Source organism: Girardinichthys multiradiatus, chromosome 2 (assembly GCF_021462225.1).
Source record: "Girardinichthys multiradiatus isolate DD_20200921_A chromosome 2, DD_fGirMul_XY1, whole genome shotgun sequence".
In the NCBI taxonomy this organism is placed as follows: domain Eukaryota; kingdom Metazoa; phylum Chordata; class Actinopteri; order Cyprinodontiformes; family Goodeidae; genus Girardinichthys; species Girardinichthys multiradiatus.
Genome location: NC_061795.1, coordinates 20757971 through 20777140, shown reverse-complemented (window position 1 = coordinate 20777140; position 19170 = coordinate 20757971). Strand labels below are relative to the sequence as shown.

The window sequence follows — 19170 nt, the reverse complement described above, 5'->3', positions numbered from 1 at the left end:
ATTGCAACAGCAGATGAGACCAAAGCTGATAAGTAAAATCTGGAGCATTGACCTTAGAAGTAGATTCACACCACATGCTGAAAGCTCAGCTTCATAAACATTTATGACATATGTATGGAATCATTTAAACAGTTTTGCTCTAATTATGTGCTCTTTACATTTTGTAGTATCTAGGGCTGCTTCTGGTTGGATTTGTGCAGACGTTTAAAGGTTCACCAATGTCTGATTATCAGAAATCTGGTATTAAACATAGCATACTCAGATTAAAAGTTTCAGTGTATATTTAATACAACCGCAACAGAATCAAGATCCATAAATATTTTTTCAAATAAATATTTATAAGTGATAGTTACTAAAACTGTAATAGATACATTAAAAAAAGACATAAATATTGGATAAATGTGCCAATGATACATCAAATACACAATTAAATAAGAAAATAAAAAATATTATTTAAATTCATATATCACTTTTCTTGTAAATACACTGATAAAAATTCTCATCGATTAAGTATTTTTTTAAAAACACAATTAAATATTTAACTTTCAAAAGGAAACGGAAATTTATTTATTTTTTTCATGCGTTTTACTGTGCAATTGTCCAAATACAACAAACTCACATTTTGATCAATGCATTTGATGAATTATAAAGTCAGGTTTTTTTATTATTACAAAAACATGTATGTAACTGTAGATTAATGTATTTGTTTAATGCATGCATTTCCAATTTTATTAACAGTGTCACACAACACAACAGAAGCTGCATCTCGAACAAAATTAAATAATTTCTCAGATGTACTTTCAGCTAAACTAGACATTTACTGTTTACATTAGAAGTCTAGATCATCTGGAAATGTTTTACTCTCTTATAACCAAAGGAGGGAAGAAATCATACATGGCTCATTCAGCTTCATCTGAAGTAAATGCATATCCTGGTATCCATTCTTCAGTATCCAACCAAATTTTATTTATAAAGCCTTTAAAAAATAATTCAAAGGGAGCAAAGTGCTGTACTGTGCAAAACAATCAAACCAGAAAACACTCATAAATATTGTAAGAACAACAAAAATAAGAGCTAAAAAAGAAACAAATAGAAATAAAAACAAACTTGGTTTAGAGTGAAGATTTAAAAGCAGCTAATGAACAGGACAGCCTGATACGTAACAGGAGGTCATTCCATAATTTAGGGCCCGAATCATGGGAAAAAAGAAAAGTATTTTTTAATTTTGTTGACATGTTTGGGTTAATTACATTGCGGATGATGTGATTTCTGAGGAAGTCTTTGCATCTAGTCAGGCTGTTTGTTGCTTTCCTTGGAGACAGAACATCAGGTCTATTCTGAACTTGGCCTCCTACGAAAATGTCCAAATATTTTGTGTTTACTTCTGAAGCTCAGAAGACACATGTTGAGAGCACGCCCACAAACACAAAAAAGGGTTTATGATCCAACATGAGAACGCCTCAGAAGCTCCTCAGATGGAAGTGGATTTTCCATATGACAGAAAGCAACCTGATAATTAGTCTGATTGACTGTAAACTCTGTTTACATAAAAGGCTAAATTACTATATTGCAAAGCAAACAGAGTGGAGCAGAAAGGTTTTTCTGCCAAGGAGTAACACACACATTAAAGTTAACTTGTCATAATTTATTATTATCCGAGATCAAAGGAATTATTTAGACTGTGACTTTGAAAATGTTCAAGTACTTTTCAATAAAATAATCGAAGCAGGACCATAAACACTTTTTGAAACTTTGGCAAGAAAACATAATATAACTGTGTGTAGATAAAAACAATCTGGAAAAAGGATCAGAAAACACTAAATGTAAAACATTAGTTCTCCCTGTATAGAAGTCTTTATCTCTTCTGCATCCTTTATTGACAGATTAAAACCCAAGTCTTTGGTAGTTTTCTGTCTTACAGACATCAGCGTTCAGTCTTACAGGTATCAGTCATACAGACGATGATCCACCATCTCCATCCTTTGTGGTTCTTGGCAGCCTTTTACCTGCGCCCACAGTTCTTTCTGATAATGTAGAGGAGTTTGCGTCCCAGGCTCGACTTCCATGGCTTAACAAAGCTCCTGGTATTCACCATGAGACGGCCAGTTTTCCAGTTTTTATGACCAGCCACTACATACTCATATCCTGGAGAGGAGAGGAGGACAAAAATGGCAGAAACTATTAGTTTTTCTGGTGAGAAAATGAGGGAAATTCACACCTGTGGAGAAAACTCATCATTGAAAAAAAGAAGTTACATTGCCGGTCAGAAGTTTACATGTGTATTATAAACAAGAATGTTATTTTGAGGCTTTCAGTTACAAATAAGAACACTATTCCTTTCACTTTGTAAAATGTGGCACCACCATGCTTGGCAGTTTACTCAGTGCTCTCAGGTTTGAAAGCCATCGCTTGACTTCTCAAATTTTCTTTCTATTATGGTGGCTAAATAGCTCAATATTTACGTCATTTGACCATAAAACCTTTCTCTGGAAGGAATTAGACTTGTTTATGTGAGCACCTGGAAGTTTCTACCAAGCATTAGGGTTTAGATTTTTTTTCTTGGTTGCCACCATATCAGTACTTAGTGATTAAACCTGGCACTAGTTTATGATAAGCTTGAGCTTTCGTTGAACTTGGGTTCTTCTTTAAAATTACAACAATTTTTCCTTCAAATGAGGCTAACATCTTTGGGTCAGATGGATGAGACTTGGACACAAGTGGCCGTTGCAATTTCCAAACAATTTCCAAGCAAATTCCGACCTGTATTCTCAATTCTTGCTTTTTTAGATTCATTAAAGTTGTTTGTTGCATCATCATTTCACCTTGGAAAAAATGTTGAAAGAAATCATTAATAGGCCTAAATTATTATGAGATTCATGACGATGCTGAGTGGGCGTAAACTACAGATCTTTACCATAGATATTACTGCAGCCTTGGATGAAAGTTATCAGAAATTCTTACTGTATCATTTTACTTTTAAAACTAGTCTGTTCCATGTTTTCTTTGGAAATGAATTCGGTTTACCTGGATTGAGGATGGGACAGGTACAGCCTCGGACGGTCCAGGACTCGGGATAAAGTGTGACACTTCCCTGCTGGATCTTCATCTGAGGCTTCTGATATAGAACCTTTTTAAGCTTTACCTCCACCTCGGCATGAGAGCCTTTATCATGAGCAGACATCACTTTCACCACCAGAACTGCAACACAAACAGTACATCTGAAAAATAATTTACAAAAAACAATAACACTAATTTCATTCATACAGTGATACAACACACAACATCTGGATCGTCTCTTTTTACGTCTTTTGGGTTTAGACAATGATTACTAAAAGATGTGCTTTTTAAAACCTGTATTATGAATAGAGATGGGGTATCTAAGAGTCATCTTTAGTGTATTGCTTCAAAATACTGTTTTACAGCTACTTCAGGTCAGTTCCTGTGGTTCTTTGGCAAAAAAAGAAGTAAGAAAATGTGTTTATTTTAGCCTGTGCGTCCTTTCCAAATTATGCCTAAACAAATTAGGTGAAAGTCTGGTTGGTTAGCCATTTTGATTAACACAGAACAAATTTTCCAACACATTGCATGTCTTGTATGTCTTATCTACCAACTTTTTGCTTGATGGTGCAGTTTGTTCCCATATTTTAAAGAGCATGGGTCATTGCTTTAACAACGTTTCCTTTTCAATTTGTGTTACAATAACCATTTGCTTGTTTCTCATCCAAAATCATGAAATACAGAAGAGAAACAGTCGGGAGACATTTTGTGAGGGAGCAGCTGCCAAGAGGGCTAACAAACTTTCTATCCAGGAATTTAGGAAAACTCTGTGGCAAACCCAGTCTGTCTCTAATCCACCATAGGGGCAAATGACTGCTTGTGACAAACATTTGCAGTCAAGAAAAAGCAAAAATTCTAACAGTATTTCGGTTGTGACTTCTTTTTCGGTTGGCTTACAAATAGCTGCTGCTGCTAATTATCATTGATGAAATGCTACATAGTTTCACCGGATGTCACCAGACATCACATTAAAAGTAAAAACCACACTAAAACAACTAATATTCCTATGCAAGTAACTTTATGCTGACAAACGACTGCAGGTGGTGTTTGTCAGCATAACGTTTGTCAGCATATGTCAGCATAAAGTGCTACCCTCCATATTTGTCTGAATTATTAATAAGCAGCAACAAAACAATCTGACATAGTCTTGCTTAAGTTCTTTCTATTTTTAATGACGTGTGGCTAGACTTTCTGCTCTTTATCTGCAGAATTTTAACTGAGCATTTGAATTCAAAAGATATGAAAATAAATGAAACAGATTAGGCACCCAAAGACTTTACTGCATTTTATCTATGTGCATTAAATTTAATAATATCAACACTGCTGAGGTTTAAGACATCGTGTTTGTAATTAAGTCTAGATAACATGGTTGCCTGCACTCTGTATAATGACTGACGTACATAGTTCTGAATAATCAAAGATTTCTACTTACCATAGTCAAACTTAGCTACACAGAACCATTTAGGGCTGCCCAGGGTACCTTCAATACATTCACATTTCTCTGCAACACAAAATCACATAACCAATATAACTATTAAACGATACTTTCTTCAACAGACTTCTGGATAGAAACAGGTGCAGTTTTATCTGCCTAGTTCCTCACCAGAGTGGTGCAGTGCAGAGAAAAGCTCCTCTACTCTTAGGAGTGCTGCCTCACTATTATTGCTGCTGTTTCCTGGGTTTCCAGCAGCTGCATAGAGGAACTCCACATCTAAGCTGTACAGAAGAGGTAAAATCAGTCAGAGACAGAACACAACTCAGTGTTAATACAGAAAAAATGTCTAACTTCACACCATGCATTGCTTTATCTTGATTCATTTATGCTAATGAATACAAACACATTTTGCTCTTACCCAGATATGCAGTCACCCGTGTAGGGGTCACAGTCCCCTACGCAGTCACATGGACGGCAGCCATATTCATGAAACCCCCAGTATCCCATTATGCACTTGTCACAGTGGGGGCCTTCCACACCAGGTTTACAAGCGCATTCCCCGCTGCTAGGGTTGCAGAAGGTGCCACCACCTGAGGGAACAGAACCAACAGGGTGGCAGGAGCAGGCTGTGAAGCAGACAGGTGAAGGAACAAGTGAAGTGCATGTTAATATCTCTGTAACGTCTGCATCTCTGGCACAGAGCTACATGGATTTGGAATACTATCAGCATTGCATCATTCAAAGTACAGCTAAACGTAATGAGGTGCAAGCAAACAAAACATATACAGTGAGATAACAAAGCCATAAGAACACTGACAGGACAGCTCATTGTCTTAGCTGCAGCAGACGGAACAAACAGGGATACATTCTCATAGGGGAGGCTTTGCCTCGAGCAGAGGAGTTAAGTTTGTTGACATCTTGTTCACAAGTGATGGTAGGATGGAGCAGGAGATGGATATATTGACTGGGGCTTCGCCTGCAGCAAAGAGGGTGCTGCTCCAGGGTGTTGTGGTAAGAGCTCAGCAGAAAGGAAAAGCTCTTAGCTTACCAGTCCATCTGTGTTCCAACCCATGAAAAAGTATTTCTCCCCCTTTTAGACTTCTTCTGTTTTTGCTTTTTTGTCACTTATAACTGTTTTAGATCAAACTAATTTTAATCTTAAAGATAATCTGAGTAAATACCACATGCACAATGACTTTTTAAAAGAAAACAAGCTAATCAAACCAACTTGTCTGTAAGTAAAAAAATAATTGTTGATAATTGTTTTAAAACATGCTGCACGGTGGCACAGTTGGTAGCACTGTTGCCTTGCAGCAAGAAGGTCCTGGGTTCAATTCCCGACCGGGGGTCTTTCTGCATGGAGTTTGCATGTTCTCCCTGTGCGTGGGTTCTCACCGGGTACTCCGGCTTCCTCCCACAGTCCAAAGACATGCCTGTTAGGTTAATTGGTAACTCTAAATTACCCTTAGGTGTATGAATGAGTGTGTGTATGGTTGTTTGTGTGTTGCCCTGCGATGGACTGGCGACTTGTCCAGGGTGTACCCTGCCTCTTGCCCATAGACTACTGGAGATAGGCACCAGCTCCCCCGCGACCCACTATGGAATAAGCGGTAGACAATGACTGACTGACTGACTGTTTTAAAACCATGACATAATTGCCCCTGAACCTAACAACTGCTTGTCCCAGCCTTGGCAGTAACTGGTAATGAGTTTTCACATCCCTGTAGAGGAATTTTAGCATATTCTTCTTTATAGAATAGTTTAATTTTAGTCACATTGGGGGGTATTTGAGCTTGAATGGCCTATTTAAGGTCCTCCCAAAGTATCTCCATTAGATTTATTCCCAGACTTTGACTAGGCCACTCCAAAACCTTTTTGTTTTTTTAAGCTATTTAGAGGTGCACTTGCTAGTACATTTTGGATCATTGCCCTGCTGCATAACCCAAGAGGACACGAGCTGATGGCCAGATGGCAAATTACTCCCAGGCCATCAGAAAATCCCCACAATGTTTGATTCTCTGCATGATGTTTGTTTTTCTAAAATGCTGTGAGACCTGCAGTGTTTTCGATGCAGCCCTGGGTTCTAGCTTAGCTTTGACTCACTGCTCCCTCAATCTTACTCAAAAACAATTACAGCAGTAACAATAAATCCATGACTGTCTGTAAGAAAACGCCACGTGTGTTTACACTATGATAGTAAATTATGAAAGTAAAGCCAACATTACTATTATTATTTTTGTATAATTTTTTTTTTAAACAGCACACGCGCACTCTGTCACACAATAAACTTCTAGGCCGGAAAAAGTCTTCACATCGAACTGTTTTATATGTGACATGAAGTTGATAAGGATTGAGAGACATTTAACAGAGCACACTTTTCAGTTATATCTTGGACACATCAAGTGTGACTTTTTTAATGTTTTTTTGCAGCACTAGTGGCCTTTATTTTTCTCAATTTTTACGACACTACGCAGACAGGAAACGGGTGGAGAGAGGGGGAAGACATGCAGCAATGGTCACGTGTGCCGGGAGTCAAACCTGCGACGGCTTTGTCGAGGGCTGAACCCTTTGGATATGGGTCGTGTGTTTCACCCCTGCACCACTACCGTGCCCCACTGTGAAATATTTGATGTGTGCAGGTATCTGTGTCTGGCAGCAGCACACTAGCCTGAGCAACCAGTTGCAAGGACGTGCAGTGGTGGAGAAGAAATGGGGGCTAGGTGCCCAACTAGCTCATCAAACTTGCTACCATCCCTTCAGGAGTATTCAAAGTGTTTCTAGCTGGCCAACGTCTTCATGTCCTTCACCAGGTTATTGTATTCCCCCTCTTCGTCCCTAGTCTGGTTTAATGGCCTTATATACCACCTTCTCTTTTTTGGTTTTCACAAAGCTACAATGCAAATTAGCTGTTTTTCCTTGTCCAATGACGCCATGGCAGAAAGTGTGTGAAATGTAGGAATCTGTCGCTAGAAATGTAGGAAATTGGTAAACTCGACCATGGAATCTCGTCTACGGACAAGAGACGCGTGGTACCCCCCGACTCTGTGGGAGCCTTAGCTGTTTTTCTTTCACTTAGACTGAATGTTCAGGCAGTGGAGAACCCCCCGGGAATATGGATAGTGTAAGGAGTGTAAGAAAATATGCCTGTGCACTGTCGCTTGCTATTGATACTGAAGTTGGTGTCTGATCTAAAGTTTCCACTCACTAAATCAAAAGGGCTGTTTTAAGGGTTTTTACTTTCAACAGATTGTAGGATGCATTACATCATCCATAGCTTAAAATGAGAAAAAAGTCTAGGTAAGGTGGGAATCAAACAGATTGATATATTTTTAGTTTGTAATATTTATGATAAGTTACATAGTAAAAAGTGCTTGTTTTTGTTTTTAAGATAAAGAGGTTTGGCTAGAGCAGCATTCATGCAAGAACGACCAGTGATTAGCATAACATCATTATTGTTAAGTGGAGAAATGATAATATATTAATATTATGGGAAAAGTGATGAAACCATCTATAGCAATTGCTTAGAATGCTGAAACGTTTTGAGTTACAGTTGTTTGATACGGTGGATAGTAATAGTTGTATGGACCTTGCCCTGAGATGTGTTTAGCTTGAATACAGAATGAGAATTTCTCCTTGATCCTCCAAACTGGGAACATTTTGACTGTTGCAGGTATGATACTGATTGCTCACTTGCACTCCACATAGCACTACATTAAAAAGAACGGCATTTTATTTAGCAACAAGCTGAAAGAAAAATGGACGTGTTTTCAATGGACGCATCAAAAACAAGCATTAATGGAATGCTCATATGCTTGTTGCAATTGGGTTTCTATCTTCCAAATATGTGACATCTTCTCTTCCAAAAATGGCATGTTTGCAGCCGAATTCCTTCGGAGGGGCGGTGAGCGTAAGAATCGGAAAAATGTACTAAGGTGAAAATTCCTCTGTTGTTGGACATTACAGTCACATTCCAAAACAGTGATGCAGTTACTTCAGGAAAGATAACGGATATTACAGCATAAGATAAGGATGGGGTCATCCTGTCTCGTTACTGATAACGAAGCGACGGATGCAAATGCTCTTATCAGAGAGATCGGCCTGCTTTAATCTGGAGGCCAATAGGGAAATGAGATGTATTCAAAGCCACTCCTCTTAATTAAACTTTTCTGTTGGCATCCATTTATGGTGTGAGGACAAAAGAAGGAAGACTTAGAATAAATATAAAAATATTAAATGCCCTTACGTTTGCAGGAGTCTGGTGCAGACTTTGGATGACTCGGGTCTCTGTAGAAGCCCTTCTTACAGTTTTGACACTGACGCCCCTCTGTGTTGTGGAGACAGTTGTCGCACACACCTCCTCTCCGCCGTCCCATAGATAGCCACAGTCCTCGGCTGAAGTGGCAGCTCCTGGCATGACCGTTACACTTGCATTCTAGATTTAAACAGAAATGCACAGAAAAAAAAAAAACAACAAAAAAAAAACATGGAGGTTAACTTACAGTGCTCTACACTTCAAGTAACTTTTTTCCATTTTGCCACCTTAAAACCACGAAGTTAAATGTATTTTATTAGGATTTTATGTGACAGACAAATGTTAATCATAACTGTGAAGTGGAAGTTTATTACACATTAAAAACCTAAAAAAAATGCATCCATTTGTGTTGAGCTTCCTTACTCAGATACCCCTAAATAAAATCCACTGTAGCCAAGTACCTAATTGGTGGAATTAATAAATAAACTTAACCTATGTGTAATTAAATCTCTAGAAATAGATATATTTTATCAACACTCAGAGATTTAAAAGATGGGGGTGTCAACATCATGCAGTGGTAATGATTTTTCTTTAGCAGAGACAGAGTATCAGCTGGATGGAGCTAAATACAGGGCAATCTTGGACGAAACCCTGGCTTTGAAAGACTTGAGGCTGGGTCAAAGGTTTACTTTCCTGCACCAAAATGACCCTAAATACACTGCCTGGAATAGTGTTAGTAAAAGCATGCGTTAGAATGGCCTAGTCAAAGTCCAGACATAAATCTAATCAAAAATCTGCTGGATATCTTTAAGGGGCTAATTTACCAAAAACATTAGCACAAGTTTGTGTACAGCCAGTAGAAAAATATCCCAAAGACTTTAATTGCGGTAGTTATTATTCCTTGTAATTGCAGGAAAAAGATAGCTGTCCAAATGTTTATTAAGGGGAGCTAAATACAATTGCAAACCGCATTTTTAAGATTTTATTTTTGAGAATACTTAAACATTTTTCTTCCACTTCACAACGGCGCACTGCTTTGTGTTGGTCTTTAACTGTAAATCCCAATAAAACACATTGAAGTTTATCGCTGCGGCATAACAAAATGTTAACAAACTCAGGGGGCATAAGCATGTTTGCAATGCAATGCACACGGTGCATTAGTGTCTGAAGGGTTGCATGTGATTTATGATGCCTAATTTATTTTCAGGACATGTCAACATACAGTGGCTCCCAATCTGCTTTTGACTTTCTTGCTCCATCACTCACTCTGGCATTCATGTGGTGTACCCATGATGCCATTGGCTGCCTGCCATGGCAGGTCATTGTAGAGAGGGGCACAGCGCTCGCAGTGGTCGCCAGCTGTGTTATGTCTGCAAACGCACTTGCCATGGACCTGCCAGTTGAACAAAAAGAGAGAAAATAGTTTGTGGTTGATGACAAGTGCAAGAGTCAGATTACATGTGTGCCTACTTCAGAAATCCTTGCATTAGATTTTAGAACACCACCCTCCTTCTGCAATATTGCAACCTTTAAATGCATGCTGACAAACATGTCTAAGCCCCTTCAGGCTTGTTGGCAATAAACCAGTACTTTTATTCTCTTGTTACACTGCAGAGAATAAAATACCTGAGATCATAGGCTGTTAAAGTCTTAGGCTCAATACTATAATTGAGGTTTCCACATCGTTAAATCCCTGTAATGGTAGGTAAAACAGTGGTCTTAATTCACATTAAGTCTTAATTCACCTCTCAGCTCAGGCTGCACATACAAAGTGGCACTAGAGCAGAGTCAGTGTTCATTAAATCTAAACTCACCATGCTATTCGCCGTCTCTGGGCCCGGTTGATAGCCCCTGGCTGGCACGCAGTGGTCAGCATGTCCGTTACAAAGGCAGCTGCCTTTGACAACGAAATCGTAGATAGCGTAGTGGTCCATTGGGAGAAGAGCAGCTCCAGGACCTTTGGCCTGGCATGGGCACTGCTGTCTCTGCAAGAGACTGACTCTTAGGTTGGTGATAGTGAGCTGGTTCTGAGCAACTAGTCCGTAGGGATCCACAGAGTGCCAAGGTGACAGGGCTCGATAGATTACCTGTAGATTAAGCGACATGACCAGATGAAATGATGATTTCTTACAAAATGCTTTAAGAAACTTTAAATAAGCGTGAAAAAAACAGAATATTTCTTTTTTCTCGGTCTGTCAAATAAAAAACATCAGTCTGGTTTTGATTTCTGGTTTGATTTACTGCCCCTCTAATAGCTTCTAATATAGGAAAACTTAACTATCTCCAATATAAACATACACCTGCATGTCAATAAACTAGAATATTCTTGAAAAGTTAATTCATTTCAGTCATTCAATTAAAAAAGTGGAACTCATTTATTATTAAGATTCATTAAACACTGTTTTATTTCTACATATTTTGATGATTATGACTTACAGCTAATTAAAACACAGAATGTTCTTTCTCAGAAAATATAATAGAAGTCACAAAAATCCATTGCTAAAGAAGCTTGGTGTCCAGTGTGCTGGATCCAACCTCATTAAGGGAAGGTTCAGTGGAAGGAAAAGATGTGGTAGAAAAATATTCACAAACAACATGGATAAGTAATAAAAGGATTGTGAACCAGAGCTCATACAAGCATTTAGGGAAGGTTCCCAAACCATAGACTGTGGCTGCAGTCAGAGCTTCAGGAATCACCACACACATACAGTATGTACCCAGGACATGGGCTACAACTGTCACATTATTTGTGTTAAGCCACTCCTGAGCCAGAGACAAGGCCAGAAGCATCTTACTTATCTTACTTAGGATAGGAAGACTGGACTGTTGCTCAGTGGTCTTTTTTTCCTGAAGGTTTTTGTTTTTTAACTTTATTTAGAAATCAAGGTACCACAGTCTGAAGGAGGAGTGGAGAGGCAGAAAATCCAAGTTGCTTACAGTGAGACGTTTCCACAGTCAGTGATAATTGGCAGAGTAATGTCATCTGCTGTTGTTGGTTCACCCTGTTGTCACAAGACCAAGGTCAGTGCAGCCAAGCTGCCTAGCAGGATACTTCAGAGCACTTAATCTTTCCTTTTGCTTAGAAGCTTTATGGAGATGCTGTTTTCATTTTCCAGCAGAAAAATGAAACCAGCATCACCTGTTCACACTGTCTAAAGTACCAATACCTGGTTTAATGATCATGGTATCACTGTGCTTGACGGTCCAGGAAACTGGCCTGGCATAAACCCCATAATAAATCTATGTGGAGGCTGTTATTAAAGCAACCTGGGCTTCCTGAACACCTCAGCAGAACCACAGGCTCATCACCTCTATGGTATGCTGCACTTGTGCAGTAATACATGAACAAGGAGCCCTGACCCAGTACTGAGTGCATATACTGAATACTTTCAGGAGGCCCACATTTCTGTATGAAAATCGTTTTAATTGGTCTTTTATAAATTTCTAATTTTCTAACAAACTGAACTCCATGGGCTGCACAGAGGTGAAGTTGGTGGCACTTCTGCATTCTAGCAAGAAGGTCCTGGGTTCGAATCCCAACCTGGGATCTTTTTGTATGGAGTTTGCATGTTCTCCCTGTGCATGCGTGGGTTTTCTCCGGGTACTCCGGCTTTCTTCCACAGTCTAAAGACATGACTTTTAATTGGTGTGTCTAAATTGCTCTTAGGTATGAGTAGGAGTGTACCTGGGTGTTTGTCCCTGTGTTGCCTATGATGTACTAGCAACCTGTCCAGTCTTTCCCAATGACTGCTAGAGACAGGTACCAGCTCACCTGCAACCCTGCACAGACAATTGGGTATGGATGATGGATGGACTGAACTCTGGATTTTTATTAGCTCTAAGCTGTAGTCTTAGAACAATGCATCTATATATGTTTTCTTTTTTTACTATTTGAACTGAATTACTGAAATAAATGAGCTTTGAGGATCCTCAAATTCACTGAGATGAACCCGCAGATTTCGTTATTTTATCTTTTTGATACACAATAAGATCAGGGATTTAAGCTGGGTTAGAGAAGAGACTTTCCTATGATCAACACAAGGAAACAGGAGTGAATTGGGCCCACATCAGATGTAAGTAAAGGTCCATCAAATATCATCTAAAGCTGCACATTAGAAAAGATTTTAACTGGATCCTAATTGGTTTGTGACACAAAAAGGCTTAGTGACTAATCTATTCATAATATTAATTATGTCTGGGCATATCAAGAACATTTTGACTATCGGTGAAAGAAGCTTGATTAATCCATGTTTTTGAATTTACAAATCAAAATTTAACTTTGGGTTTATCTTTAATCTTATCTGTAAAAATGCTGCAGGGCAAACATAATAAAGCTAGCAAAAATCATACTTGTTATGACCTGACCCCCATTATGAAATCAGCAGGGTAATAATTAACTTACTGAACCAAAACCCTACCATAAGCTCTGAGGTTCTTTGGAACAAAACAAATATTAATCAGACTGGTCCATCTGCAGCAATCTGTGTCCGGCTTGTGAATCAGACAGTTTTATCACTCAGACCCCCTGTGAGGGATCTGCATGTCCATTTTCTACCCAATTATAAAAGTAAAAGTGAACCCTGACTTCATAGATGTGCATGTCCAAGCAGTAGGAGAGTTTAAAAGGCATAGCCCATCTGAAAGGACACAAAATCCACATTCTGCCAATAAATGGAGAGCAAAGGAGAGCAGCAGATGGTGTGTGCTGTTGCTGGGGCAAGATGACAGGATGTTTTCAAGTGGACACTCTGATCCCTGAAATATATTTTTCTTTTTATCATGAAACTGTTGCATCCTTAAGATCTCCTATTCCTCTTATTTTCATTCTATATATTCAACCTAATACCTTTTGTTTTCTAAATTTATTAAAACAGATTTAGATTTTTTTTTAAATGTTGTCACATCAGTTGCCAAAACCTCAATGGATTTCAATTAGATTTTATGTGATACACCAACAAAAAGGAGAAAACAACTGACAAACTGACAGGTTGGGCAGGGTGAGCATTACTCAGAGAAGAGGTTAAGGTTAAGAGGTTGATAGTTTCATGGTAGAAGGTAAAAAGTCCAGACCGACATCCAACAGAAATTCTATGGGAAGAATAGAACATTTATATTCAGAAATGCAATCCATATCTGACTGGGCTTGCAAAGCAAAACGGGCCAAACTTCCAGTTTCTAGATGGTAAAAGTTGAAAGTGACATACAGTACCTCAGAAGACTTGCAGCTACAACTTAGGAGGCTAAACATAAATATACGGCACTCGCTTTAGATTTTTGTCAAAAATGTGTCAAATCATGGCTGGAAAACCTCTTCAATCTTTAGAAAGAAATAGCCCACTATCATGAGGTTTTCTACTTTGTGAGGTTGTTTAACACAGTACAACTTTCAGAAAGTGTTGTGTAACTTCACATTTTTCTAACTCTCCTATCTCTCCACATTTCTCTTAGAAACAAACATTCATTTACAACTGGAACAAATTCTAGTTCAGAAATCCCAGGGAATATTTTGCCTACTTGTTTTCTCTGCTTAGTGTCCCACTAAGTCAACTATGGATATTATATTTTGGTTGTATTTTATTATGTGCTGTGATTAACATCTCTTTGTTCTTTTTTGGCTCATTATTGTTATGTATTGCTCTGGGGACCCTCACCTCTCCTCTGGTGCAGGGGAAAGCTCCTGAGTATTTGGAGGTGCAGGTTACCCCGCCTTCCCCGACAGGTAAACCCTCTGCGAGGCCGAACATCTTTTCACAGTGGTGGGCAAAATATCTAATGGTCCTCCATGTGCGTCCAAAGTCTTGGGAGCGCTCCAGCACCATGGCAGCGGGGCGGGGAGACCGGAACACCAGGATCAGATGAGTAAAGAGAAACTTCGTCTCCAGATTCAGCTGAAGCGTCTCCTCCTCCACTCCCTCAGCTGACTGCCACCATGTGTCTGGGTAGCGGAAAGAGGAGTCACTCATGGCCGAAGGAGGGTGAGCTTGACTGGGCTTGGCAGCATTGCAGCGGGTGCATTTAGCTGGAGAGCAGGACTGCTTGCTGCGGGGCCCGGCAGTCTGCGTAAAGAAGCAAAAGCGCTCCGAAGAGTTGGAGCCACAGACGGACTGCGTGTTGAGCACTCTACCCAGAGCCAGGTTACCGATGCGGGGGTTGCAGGCTCGGTCAACGCAGCGGCTCTGTGGACCTGAATCCTTCACTTTAGATAGTTCTGCTGGGAGAAAGGAAAACATATAGTGATGGGGCAGTAGCTTCATTTTACACAAAATAATTTTAAAAAATCATTATATTTTGGCTAAAAACGTTTGATCAAAGCTCACCGGCTGACAGAGAGGAAGATGCGCACATCCAAATAAAAACTAAGAAAGTTCCCAATTTCATCCTGCAGGAGCTGTAACTTCCACAAACTGAAATAATCCGCTGCAGAGCATTTAAAGGCTCGGTTTAGGGAACCCACTCATTAACTACATGCCTCTTCCTGGTTTAAAGATTTTTTTTTCTAAATATTTGCCGCAATGAGCTCACGTCTATCTGTGGGAATATATAATCATCGTTAATCTTATCTTGTTTTAGAGCTCCGCGGTCCTTATCCTCGCGTCATTCCAGGATCCCACGCACTTCGGGATACTCAGTGGAAAGTTTCATTGACATTGGGCACTTAAGGACATTAGCTCCACCCTCCTCAGACCTCTCCACTCCTACCATGCCTCTTATGATAGGACTTCAAATAACTATAGCAGAACTTAAAACAATTGACATGCTTTGCAAAATGATTCATACAGTTTGAACTTTTTAAACCTTCTGTCACGTCACAAACACTTCAATGTACTTTTTTAGGTGTATTTTAGGTGATAGACCAACCAAGAGTACTGCATAATTATGAAGGGAACAAGAAATTATAAAACGTTTTAAAGCTTTTTCACACAAAAAAAATCTAAAGCTTGTAGGATTGGGCTGCACGGTGGTGCAGAAGGTAGCACTGGTGCCTTGCAGCAAGAAGGTTCTTCCAGTGCATGTGTGGGTTCTCACCGGGTACTCCAGATTCCTCCCACTGCCCATGCCTGTTAGGTTAATTTGTCTCTCTAAACTGCCCTTAGGTGTGTGAGTGTGTGCATGCTTGTTTGTGTGTTGCCCTGCGATGGACTGGCGACCAGTCCAGGGTGTAACCTGCCTTCCTCTCGCCCATAGACTGCTGGAGATAGGTACCAGCTCCCCCGCAACCCTCTATGGATGGAGCGGTAGAAAATGACTGACTTGTAGGATTTATCTGTATTCTACTGAGGGGACATGGGGGAATTTTTTTCTTTTGCGTTCGCTCGCAAAAGTTGTTAATCACCTTGAGAAAGCTGTGTATTTTGGAACAGCAGCACAGATGACAAACTGCTCATAAAAAAAAAAGTACTGATATGGCATTGGTATGGTTTATTTGTAATATGTAGGTTAACATGCAGTCAACAATGCGATTAAATGCTTAAGAAGAACTGTTCAAATCACGATAAAAAACAAAAGCAATAATGGCGTCCAAAAAAAAGTACACATCATGCAGCAGCAATAAGCAAAAAAAGTGTCACAGATGTGGTTTCGTGCAGTATTATTGTCCAGAGTTCAGTAGTTTGACAGCTTGTGGATAATGACTGTCTTAGATCCTTTTATCTAAGGCCAATTTCAAAATAAAACTCAATAAGTCTCAAAAACGGGTGTGGTGTTTGTTCCACTTTGCAGTTATCTAGTTTGGAAACTATCCCACAAAGACTATTGCGTGAGATGCAAAAAGTATTGCGTGGGGATGCAAAAAGTATTGCGTGAGAACGCAAAAAGTATTGCATGAGAACGCAAAAAGTATTGCGTGGGGATGCAAAAGTATTGCGAGCGAACACAAAAGTATTGCGTGGGGACTTCAAAAGGAAAAAAAAATTCCCCAATGTTCCCTCGCGGGCTCCGTAGTATTCAACTCCTTTAACGTGAAAACGCCTAAATTAAATGCAGTGCAGCCAACTGCCTTCTGAAGTTCCTACATTAGTACGTAAGTTTCACCTGTTTGCAATTTAATCTCAGTATAAATCCAGCTGTTCTGTGAGGGCTTCAGTGGTTTGTAAGAGAACATTACTGAACAACCAGCATCATGAAGACCAAGGAACACAGCGGACAGGTCAGGTAGAAAGATGTGGAGAAGTTAATGAAGGGTTAGGTTAGAAAACAATGTCCAAAGCTTTGAGCATCTCCCTGAACACTGTTTATCCTATCATCTGAGAACGGAAAGAGTTTTGCACAGCTGTAAAACCGGCAAGACATGGACATCTTGGTAGTTGGTAACTGACAAGCCAGCTAAAAACATTAATCAGAACAGCAGCCAAGAGGCCCATCTTGACTGTGGAGGAGCTGCAGAGATCTACAGCTCAGGTGGTAAAAATCTGGCTTAAGAATGGTCTGAAAAAAGCGGTTGTTGGAAGAAAGCTGTAAGAAGTCCCACTTTCAGTTTGCATGGTTCTTACACCTTTTTCAGTTCAAAATTTCCTACTTTTCCACATTCACATTTTTAGATTTTTCTCTGCAGTTTTAAAACGGGTCATTCTGCATTTTTTGCATCTAGACTAACTTCTACACACTGATTCTTTAGCCTTTGCACTTAAGGTTTGTCAGGTCAGCGGGAGATACCCGAGGGAGATCCAGCAGCGGGCAACAGGAGAGAAGCACCAAGAATGGGCGGTTTTACACAGGGGCCAACAGGATCCAGTGCCCCTGTAGAACCGGCCCTGGCCCCTGTTGTGGCCCCTGTGCTACAGAGATAATTTCCTAATGTGGTATGTGCTGGCACACCGCCGCAGCGTTGCACACGGAGTCTTCAGAGAGCTGCACGCTCTGTTTAGCGCGGGCATTTCTGAAAGAGAAGAGGAAGAAAGGGTCAAAAAGGGAACCACTACACATTGTTAAAGACAACAAAGACGTAAAAAGACGGAGGGACGGAGGTAAGCTTTCGTTTCGTTTCGTGACGGCAATGTTTGTCTCATAGTCGCGTGTTACTGTTGTTAGCTGCAATGAAATCCGGCTTCATTGTTTTAACTTACGTTTAATCCAATTCTTACAGGGTTAGGACTGATTAAATTTTTTCCTTCCTAGTAAATTAAAGATGAATTTGTTCCAATTTTCCCCTTAGCTATATTAAGATAGGATCATTGTTTTCACCTATTAAACATTATAAATTACTTCCTCTCAGCACTGGACACATCATCAGTGGTCATTAAAAGAAAAAGGGACATCATGTAATGTTTTGCCGCTGTTAATAAAGAACGTAGAGAGAGCGAAGATGAAGATCATGAGGAAGCTGAGGGGCAGGATGAAAGAGAGAAAGAGGAACTGATTGGAGAGGAAGCTGAGATTGAGAGATCATAAACAAAGACTGTCAATCCTGAGTGAAGAGGAACATACAATTGTGTGTAAAAGTATTTGCCCCCTTCCTGATTTCTTTTTTTTTTCATTAAACCAATTGTAATATTAGTCAAAGACAACACAAGAAAACACAATGGAATTTTTTAAATGAAGGTTTTTATTATTAAGACAGAAAATAAATCCAAACCTACATGATCCTGTGTGAAAAAGTGATTGCCCCTTAAACCTTATAATTGGTTGGACCACCATTAGCAGCACCAACTGCAATCAAGCGTTTGCGATAACTTGCAGTGAGATTTTTCCAGCACTGTGGAGGAATTTCACTTATCTTTGCAGAATTGTTGTAATTCAGCCACATTATATCATGAATTGCTTAGATAGTCGAATTAGAACAAAACCAGTGGATGAAACAGACTCAGCACACAGGATAAGACGGTAAATTAGGTTTATTTCTACTGTAGACTTTGTTTAAGGAATCTTGAGCTGGAGTTGTCCAGAAGCCAGAGGAGGAGGAGGTAAACCCAGGAATCCAAGGAGAGAGAGTACTGGTGATGAGAATATTTACAGTGCAGTCCTTAGGAGAGAGTATTACCAGATGTTGGCAGGCAGATAGGCAGGTCGACAGGCAGACAGGCAGGCAGACGGATAGGCAGACAGACAGGAGTCCACATAACTGAGGCTATGTTCCAGCAAAGGTCTGTATCAGCAGCTACCTTAAGAAGCCCATGAGCTCATTAGGAGAATGCGTTGCAGCTGCAGACAATGAGCTGCCAGAACCAACCAGAAGGGGAGGAGCAGAGATCCTACAGTACCCTCCCCTTAACGATTGCCTTCAGGCAATCCAGAACGCTTTTCAGGATGGCGTTTGTAAAAGGACGTGATGAGAGCAGGGTCCAGGATGTGAGAACGGGGAACCCAGGTTCTTTCTTCAGGTCCATATCCTGCCCAATCCACAAGATATTGAAAACCACGCCCCCTACGCCGAACATCCAGGATACGATTGACCGTATATGCAGGGTGGTCATCAATAAGTTGAGCAGGG

At 39.9% G+C, this 19170-nt stretch overlaps 1 protein-coding gene across 3 annotated transcripts; it reads right to left on the bottom strand.

Annotated features, from left to right (window-relative positions):
• Positions 1-317: 317 nt before the first annotated feature.
• LOC124880959 (netrin-4-like) lies at positions 318-15383 on the bottom strand. Of its 3 annotated transcripts, none has more exons than XM_047386434.1 (10): positions 15062-15383; positions 14396-14955; positions 10559-10831; positions 10011-10137; positions 8736-8924; positions 4911-5118; positions 4661-4773; positions 4490-4558; positions 3025-3198; positions 318-2145 (listed from the first exon to the last, which is right to left on the bottom strand). In XM_047386434.1, the coding sequence occupies exons 1-10, from the start codon at positions 15120-15122 to the stop codon at positions 2003-2005; spliced, it is 1917 nt and encodes a 638-aa protein (XP_047242390.1). In that variant the 5' UTR covers positions 15123-15383; the 3' UTR covers positions 318-2002. The 3 variants fall into 3 exon arrangements, with proteins under 3 accessions (XP_047242390.1, XP_047242398.1, XP_047242397.1); XM_047386442.1 differs by having other exon boundaries at positions 4911-5082; XM_047386441.1 differs by having other exon boundaries at positions 14396-14952.
• Positions 15384-19170: the final 3787 nt, after the last annotated feature.

What these genes read in the sequence shown, in the direction of transcription:
- LOC124880959 (XM_047386434.1), bottom strand. Translation starts at nt 15,122, where the DNA reads ATGAAATTGGGAACTTTCTTAGTTTTTATTTGGATGTGCGCATCTTCC. An exon ending in TCCCCTGCACCAGAGGAGAG is followed by an intron (nt 10,832 to 14,395) that starts GTGAGGGTCCCC and finishes CTTAATCTACAG; the next exon opens with GTAATCTATCGAGCCCTGTC. An exon ending in CTGTCCCATCCTCAATCCAG is followed by an intron (nt 2,146 to 3,024) that starts GTAAACCGAATT and finishes TCTCCTCTCCAG; the next exon opens with GATATGAGTATGTAGTGGCT.